This window comes from Ostrea edulis, chromosome 8 (assembly GCF_947568905.1).
Source record: "Ostrea edulis chromosome 8, xbOstEdul1.1, whole genome shotgun sequence".
Classification (NCBI taxonomy): Eukaryota; Metazoa; Mollusca; class Bivalvia; order Ostreida; family Ostreidae; genus Ostrea; species Ostrea edulis.
This window is the reverse complement of record NC_079171.1, coordinates 22,199,951-22,208,657: the sequence shown is the minus strand read 5'-3', so window position 1 is coordinate 22,208,657 and position 8,707 is coordinate 22,199,951. Positions and strand designations below refer to the sequence as shown.

The following is an 8,707-nucleotide window of genomic DNA, read 5'->3' as shown; positions in this document are numbered from 1 at the left end:
AATCTATTTGATTAAAATATATAATAAGAAATGCAGTACGTTAAAATTATATTTGTTCCTTCTTTTGTTTTAATGATGAACTATTAATTTTATTAAAAAAACTATATTTTTAATGACATTATGCCATAAGTAAATCTCGTTGCGAAATTCCTCATCAATGATCTACCCAGATTACTAAAACCGACAACCATGTCAGCAGTTTCAGAAATTATCCGTTGTTCAAATTTTGCAGCGATAAAACACAAGGAACAGAGACGAAAAGATAAAGAAAAGACCCCATACATCAATCACCCAATAGGTGAACGCAACTTTTCTGAGAAGGAAGTCCTTCTCTCTATACCCCTGGGGTCTCGCCTTCACTGTCCTATATGTTTCCTTATTCAAACTGTCTTTGGAAAAGCATTATTTTAAGGAGAAATCTATGAGAGTGATACAGGAACACAAATTAGAGACCTCTACAAAATTGATACAATGTTTAGCATTCTACAATTCTTGGACTCCTTGGAATCACACCGGATTTCTCTATTTTTACTCTACTTAATTTCTGGATATATTTTGATTCGAGATTTCTCCGACTAGGTTCTCACCCCCGCTTTTATATACAGACATCTGTTCCTACAACAGGACAGGAGGAATGATGCTTCCTCTTGACAGGGGTGTATGTGTAAATGTGTCGAAAGGCATTTAATTAACATTAGGGAATTTGATCATTATTGTTGTCACAACTGAGTTAGAGTAGTCCCAAAACATTTACACTGATGTCAAAATTGGCAAGAAATCTGTTACATATCACAAGGTTTTGACACAGAGCAAACTGGTGTAGTATATATAATCTATACCAGTGTGCTCAGATTGTGTCACAACCCTGTGTTACAGATCATCGCAAATCTATTCCATCACAATGATCTTAATTTCCATCATGTCCTATCTACCATAATTTGTTGTCATGTTGATGACGGGCTGTTATGATGACACAAGTTTATTTTTGACCATATAGACTACTATCAAAAATTGTTGGTAATCCAAGGCTAATCTCGTCTGAGATTCGGCTCGGCTGAATATTTGGACTGACGCCTTCACCGAATCTCGGAGCAGTCCTTCATAATTCATGTCTGGAAATTTACTTTCAGCTTCAATCAGTTCTAGCAATTAATGTGCATTTAGGTGACTGATTTGAAGCGAACATCAGTGTCACGTAAGTGCACATTAATTGCTAGAACCGGTCGGAGCTGAAAGTAAATTTCTAGACATGAATTATGAAGGACTACTCCGAGATTCGGTGAAGGCATCAGTTCAAATATTCAGCCGAGCTGAATCTCAAGCCAGATAGTGAATTATTGCATTTAATGTATATCGTAATTCTGTATGGGTTGGTACATGTAATATATTAATATTGCATGTAGTTGAGGGTAAGATTGAAAATTCCGTTGTCAACCTTGGCTAAATTTTCACGGTATGGCTATGTACACAATATGACATTTATTTATGTTCATTATACTTTAATACTGAATTGCTGTTTGATGAGATGATCGAGATTTAATTGTTATTGTTTTAGATTTAACTCCGTAAAGATGTTTATGACTACATATAGATACATGTACATTAATTGAAATATGAGATACTAAATGACGTTGATCTTTGTAGGTGTGGCTAACATATTAACAGAGGAAGCAATTATAACAGATGTAGCAGTTATTCAGGTAAGTATTCAGTAAATGCTATTTATTAATATATCCCTACTAGGTACATGTAAACAGAAAAAACTGGTTTGACCACTGACCAGTAGAGCACCTGCCTGGGAATTAAGGGGACCCAGATTCAAATCCTGGTCTGTTCCGTTGCTTTTTATCCCATCGTGTTACACAAATTGTGCATGTGAAAGTTGAAAGCCAAGATTATTATTCCAGGGGAGAACCTCAGGTAAGGGGTGGAGCTTATTTTCATGGGTGGAATAGGAAGGGAGAAAATGCATCCAATCAGATCACAATTTGAACCCAGGCCCCCTGAATCTCTAGTCAGGTGCTCTAACAACTGAGCTATCTCACCACTGGTGATTGAACCCATCTGACCACCACATTCCTCCTTCCTCAAATGTCTTTCACACCTTGAAGACATCAACACAGGACCTTCCTCCCCTGGCAGACATCGTCACCTCTCGGTTCCAGGGCACCGAGTGTAACAGGAAGACAGAAAATGGGATAGACCAGACTGGGATTCAAACTAGCTCCCATGAATCTCTAGTCTTTGAGTTAATGTTGAAATGTAAGGTTGAAGCAAATGAATTGATTTGTTGTACTGAATATGGACACACCCAACTCTCACACTCTCTCACCAGGTAGAATATTTTGACACCTTTTACGTTTTTTTTAAAATTATTTATTTTGATTACTTGACTAATTTCCAAAATTGCATAACAAAATGCTGTGATAACTCAACTGTCATCAAACAAGCAAGGCGGCCACTTCTTGGACGAGCTTGGGTTGTTATTACGTATTATTATTTATTTTTACCGTGACTGACAGGCGGCAATTCTTTCAACTTCATCCTGCTACATTTATGGGAAAGGCTTCTGTCTACTCAAAAAAACACCCCAGTGAACCAGTCTCTTTTAACTTTGTTCTGAATTCACATTGACAGAATTTATTTTCACTGACCATAACAGCTCTGGTCATGTAATACTCCCTGTACTGTTTACTATTAATTAATTTCATGGATATTAAACCTCAGCAAAAATTAAACTATAAAGAAAATAAGAGTACAATAAATGTATATTGCTAAATTGAGTGCTTATGAAATTAAAAATAGACATGCTTTTATTTTTTTTTATATTAATTTATAATTATGCAAAAGTAAGAGCATAGGATTTTGATTCATTTAATCATCTAAGCCATTTTGATTAATGATAAGAGGATTATTTATTTTTATACACTATTTATTTACAGGCCGCCCTTCTTCACGATACTGTGGAGGATACAAACACTACATTCGAAGAAATTCAGGAAATGTTTGGAGAGGAAGTCACAGGTAGAGGCATGAATGTTAAGATTTATCACAGGTAGAGGCATGGATGTTAGGATTTATCACAGGTAGAGGCGTGGATGTTAGGATTTATCACAGGTAGAGGTGTGGATGTTAGGATTTATCACAGGTAGAGGTGTGGATGTTAGGATTTATCACAGGTAGAGGTGTGAATGTTAAGATTTATCACAGGTAGAGGTGTGGATGTTAGGATTTATCACAGGTAGAGGTGTGGATGTTAAGATTTATCACAGGTAGAGGTGTGGATGTTAAGATTTATCACAGGTAGAGGTGTGGATGTTAAGATTTATCACAGGTAGAGGTGTGGATGTTAAGATTTATCACAGGTAGAGGTGTGGATGTTAAGATTTATCATGTTTTATTTCCCCCATATTGAGGTTTGCTACAATGTAATGCTTAAATTGTAACAAAATTTGCAAACTGAATTTTACCACAATACGCACACAGTGAATACAACTTGTAATCTTTTGTTTCACGTATTGTATAGGGGGAATTAACTCGTGGTGAAAATATTCACTATATTCAGAGTGTAGATAAATCCGTAGATTCAGGAGACAGTGAATGAGTTTGAAAATTGTGGGGGTTTTTTTTTTTTTGCTCAAGTCCAGGCTATCAGAATTATATTGCATAGTCATTTAGTAAAATACATACTGTCATGTTTTCCATGAATTCAAATCTTTACACACCTGTTTAGATAACCAAAGCCGATTCGGTGATAAATGTATGCAATCACACTGTCGATCCGTTTAAAGTCAACAAACCAGGTGCACCTATTAAAAACAGCCTAAAAAATGAAGGTGTATAATAAAACAGTTATTAACTGGGTCCTTGGACAACAGCTGTTTTGTTTGACCCTCAAACGAATCGGTTGCCCTCAGCCTACTGCTTCGGGCAACAGACCCGTTCTCGTATCAAACAAAACAGCTGTTGTCCTCGAGCCCAGTCAATAACTGTATACTGTTTAGATAACCAAAGCTAACTGTTTAGATAGCCAAAGCTAACTGTTTAGATTACAAAGCTAACTGTTTAGATAACCAAAGCTAACTGTTTAGATAACCAAAGCTAACTGTTTAGATTACAAAGCTAACTGTTTAGATAACCAAAGCTAACTGTTTAGATAACCAAAGCTAACTGTTTAGATAACCAAAGCTAACTGTTTAGATTACAAAGCTAACTGTTTGATCACTCATTGGTCTTGATTTGCGTAACAAAGATTACCCCCGACACTGATTTCGTGATAAAGCGTATTTGATTTTTATCATCAATATGTAACTCGTGTTTTTAACTTCATTCATTATGTATCATTTCAAACTTTAATTGACAATACTGCATTACAAAACATCTTTCAAATTTAACTATAATCACTACGACCCGCATCGTGCCATTGATTTATGCTCTAAGACATGTCTTTTTCCCCACACATTTTTTGGGTGTAATTAATGGTAAGCTTTGGATATCAGGATGTCAGATGCCAGAATATTAACAGAATTTTGTTTGTCATTGTCATGGATTGAATTGGAAGGAAATCTGATGGAGGAGATTTAAAATCATTTTTATATGTTTTAGTCAATATTCAGCAACAGGGCTTGAAGCTAACTTTTTTTGTCACCAGTCCAGCCGGACTGATGGGGTATAATTTCAACCAGTCCGCAGAAAAATTTACCAGTCCAACAGAGTTTTCCAGAAATAATTAAACATATTTCGTTAATGTTATTAAAATGAAATTTAACTCAATATGCCTCAGACAATGTTGTAACACTTAAATGTGGGATTTATATTTACGAATCAGATTCGTCTGATATCAACAGATCGAAGCATGCCAAATGTGTGTATAAAATTTCATAAGTATATTTTCCAAAATGATACTTTAGAAAATTAACCAGTCCCATCGGACTGACTAAAACAAATGTAAGTCAGTCCACCAGACTTTTAACAAGTCACAGACTGACGGGCATATGTTAATTTCGAGCCCTGAGCAAGATTAGAAATGACTGGCCAAATCTACTGAATATGCTATTAAAACCTTATGAGTATTGTTTAATTATTAAATACATTTCACTGGCACATGATGGGCTACCTTATTAAATGAAAAATATTATGTCAAAAGAGAGGAAAACATGAAAATTATAACCCATGAAATTAATCCCCTACACAGCACACCATCATAGCATGTCATATTACAAATGTTTTTGCATCTTTCTTTTATTATGCTATTATTTTTTTAAGTGTTGGCTAAATTGGGATCTTACTGAACCTATTCTGGATTGTTATAAAAAAAACAAAAACTTTTTTTTTTAAAACATGTACACTGTACAAATTTGGGGCTTACTCAGTAGAACGTTTTTCACCAATAAGTCTTTTCGAAATAGTCCTTTGATTTTTAGATATTTTCCTTTATATACAATGTACAGATAATCATATGACTTTTTGTATTACATGTATTTTTACTTTGATAAGAATTAGAGGCCAAGAATAATGATTGATTGATTGTATATTGATTAACGTCCCACTTGAGAATCTTTCACTTATATGGAGACGTCACCATTACTGGTGAAGGGCTGCAAAATTTAGGCCTAAGCTCAGAGCTTACAGCCTTTGAGCAGGGAGGGATTTTTATCGTGCCAAACCTGCTGTGACATGGGGCCTCGGTTTTTGCGGTCTCATCAGAAGGACCGCCCCATTTAGTCCCTTTTTACAACAAGCAAGGGGTACTGAGGACCTATTCTAACCCGGATCCCCACGGGATGAATTAGTTTGAAGTATATAGCTCAGTTGAAAATAGCATTCAATTTAGAGACCAAAGTTCAAATTACAAATTGTATATTGCATCCAAAGATCAATGATTATTTTTAATTATAGGTATTGTGCGAGAAGTCACTGATGACAAAAATTTGCCAAAGTTGGACCGAAAACAAAAGCAGATTGAGCATGCTCCCCATGCAAGCTACAAGGCCAAGCTGGTCAAGCTGGCCGACAAGCTGTACAATCTGCGTGATCTCAACCGTTGTACCCCAGGTGGATGGACGGAAGCCAGAGTCACAGAATATTTCCTTTGGGCCAAGAAAGTTGTGGACGGACTCCGGGGGACGAACCAATCTATGGAAGAAAGTTTGGATCAGTTATTTAAAATGAGGGATATACTATAAGGATAGCCTGTTTGATTTTTTAATGCCCCCGGGATGGAAGTTTTGGAGGCATAGGTTTTTTTGAGGGGGAGGGGGGTTAGTGGTTGAAGGAGGAGGGTTATAATTTTCAAGGTCATAGGGTTAGGAGCGAATTTGAAATCAAAGATATGTCTGTGCCTTGGTGAAATTCAGAGGGGGGTGGGCAGTTATCCAGACAGTTGATGAATTTTTGGCAGCAAAAATATATTGCATCCCTCGCCTCTTTACCCCCACCCCCGTTTTTACAAACTGCTGGCCTTCAAAACAATGAAAATTCAACTCAAATGAATGGAAGCAAGATTATATTGCTGCAGAAGCTCAGGTATGCCTGATATTATATTGTGCTGTCTGTAGGCCAGCAAAGCTACAAAATCCTGTTCAATCTGAAACTTTTCTAACAAGATTAAGTTGGTGCAGTATATAGAGTTTATACAGTCTCAAATTTTTTGAAAGTGAAATATTTCTGATAAATACTATCTTATAGATAGAGAGGTCTGAGTAAGGGTTTCATGAGAGTGTAGATTCCACTTATATATTAATTATGGATGACCCCTTAAATATATATATATATATATATATATATATATATATATAATATATATAATATATATATATATATATAATATATATATATATATATATATATATACACTGTGCAGTCTTTGTTCTTGTTAAAAGTTTTAACTCTATCAAAGTTTTGAAGTCTGTTAAAGATTTGAAGTCTGTTAAAGTTTTTAAGTCTATTTTTTATTGTTGTTGTTTGTTATGTCTTTTTCTCCAGACCCCAGGCAGGGCAGGGGGCATATACAGTATTTGGTCTGTTTTATACTATTCTGTCTGTTCACAATTTTAACCTTGAACTACTGTATGTAGGTTAAATAGTCAAGGTCAGATAAACTTATTCTTGTGGGTCAATTTTTCAATGGATATTGTTATTTTAGGGGATCTTGTATATGTGACTGAATAGCTTTTCTCCATATAGTGGGACACTTCTTTTGCCATGCACTCCACAAAATCAATGAAAGTGAAACCCCACATAATTTTTCTTTAAATTTTGCAATGTATAGGAATAAAGGTCAATATCTCTGTCAAACATCAGAACCTCATTCTGGAGCGACGCGTTTTACTATAAATATTGTATTGATGTTTTTCCATGATGTGATGTTATGCTACATGCATGTATTTCTAAAGAACAGTATTATTGTACATTGTTGCAATGTTTTTTATGCGATTCTCAATACAGAAATGCCAGTACCAATATGTACGAGTTTTGTTTTGACTTTAAGGATTTTAAGGAAGTTAATGTAGTTCCACCCTCCTGTGAAGTCATAAAAATAATCAATGTTTCAAAATAATTGAATCAAAGGAAAATAACTCTGTTTTCATTGAATCCTTTATCAAATTCATTGCGATTGATTTTATACAGAAATTTTGAATAGTTTTGTTAAGAAACACTTTCATCCATAGGAATGAATCGCAGTCGCAAACATGGAAGAGAAAACAGATTTTTCTTTTGATTTCCACAGCATTGTTACTATTCAGTACTGACCTTGACCTACATATGTATCACTTTCTGACAGGTATATAGGGGATATTCCTCTTTCCTCATTGTAACAAGCAAGAGACTAACCTGAAATACAGGTAGTGGTAGTCTAGTGCACTCACTATAAAATCAGGCAGTCACAGGTAGTGGTAGTCTAGTGCACTCAATATAAAATCAGGTAGTGGTAGTCTACTGCACTCACTATAAAATCAGGCAGTCACAGGTAGTGGTAGTCTAGTGCACTCACTATAAAATCAGGTAGTGGTAGTCTAGTGCACTCACTATAAAATCAGGCAGTCACAGGTAGTGGTAGTCTAGTGCACTCACTATAAAATCAGGCAGTCACAGGTAGTGTTTGTCTAGTGCACTCAATATAAAATCAGGCAGTCACAGGTAGTGTTTGTCTAGCGCACTCACTATAAAATCAGGCAGTCACAGGTAGTGTTTGTCTAGTGCACTCAATATAAAATCAGGCAGTCACAGGTAGTGGTAGTCTACTGCACTCACTATAAAATCAGGCAGTTACAGGAAGTGGTAGTCTAGTGTACTCACTATAAAATCAGGTAGTGTTAGTCTACTGCACTCACTATAAAATCAGGTAGTGGTAGTCTACTGCACTCACTATAAAATCAGTTAGTGGTAGTCTACTGCACTCACTATAAAATCAGACAGTCACAGGTAGTGTTTGTCTAGTGCACTCACTATAAAATCAGACAGTCACAGGTAGTGTTAGTCTAGTGCACTCACTATACAAAAAGGCAGTTCTGAGTTTGATTCTCCCTGAAGTGTCATGGAAGTGACTTAGGCCTTTGACATCTGGCCCCATCAACTCCATGGAAATAATATTCACCTCAGTCATTGATATTTTACTTTATCAACCTCATTGACACTTTGCTTAATGGACACAATTTTCACCTCAACCAAACACCTGGTTTTATCAACCTCATGAATTCCTTGTCCT

General features: G+C 35.8%; 1 protein-coding gene and 2 long non-coding RNA genes across 3 annotated transcripts; 2 read left to right on the top strand and 1 right to left on the bottom strand.

Annotated features, from left to right (window-relative positions):
• Positions 1 to 165: 165 nt before the first annotated feature.
• On the top strand, positions 166 to 6,477 carry LOC125661179 (guanosine-3',5'-bis(diphosphate) 3'-pyrophosphohydrolase MESH1-like). Its single transcript, XM_048893108.2, has 4 exons — positions 166 to 298; positions 1,645 to 1,700; positions 2,943 to 3,024; positions 5,899 to 6,477. The coding sequence occupies exons 1-4, from the start codon at positions 190 to 192 to the stop codon at positions 6,183 to 6,185; spliced, it is 534 nt and encodes a 177-aa protein (XP_048749065.1). The 5' UTR covers positions 166 to 189; the 3' UTR covers positions 6,186 to 6,477.
• LOC130049463 (uncharacterized) lies at positions 5,808 to 7,980 on the bottom strand. Its single transcript, XR_008797972.1, has 2 exons — positions 7,753 to 7,980; positions 5,808 to 6,135 (listed from the first exon to the last, which is right to left on the bottom strand). It is a non-coding gene; the product is annotated as an uncharacterized LOC130049463 (long non-coding RNA).
• LOC130049462 (uncharacterized) lies at positions 7,773 to 8,452 on the top strand. The gene is made up of 3 exons (XR_008797971.1): positions 7,773 to 7,924; positions 7,960 to 8,344; positions 8,380 to 8,452. It is a non-coding gene; the product is annotated as an uncharacterized LOC130049462 (long non-coding RNA).
• The last annotated feature ends 255 nt before the right edge of the window (positions 8,453 to 8,707 follow it).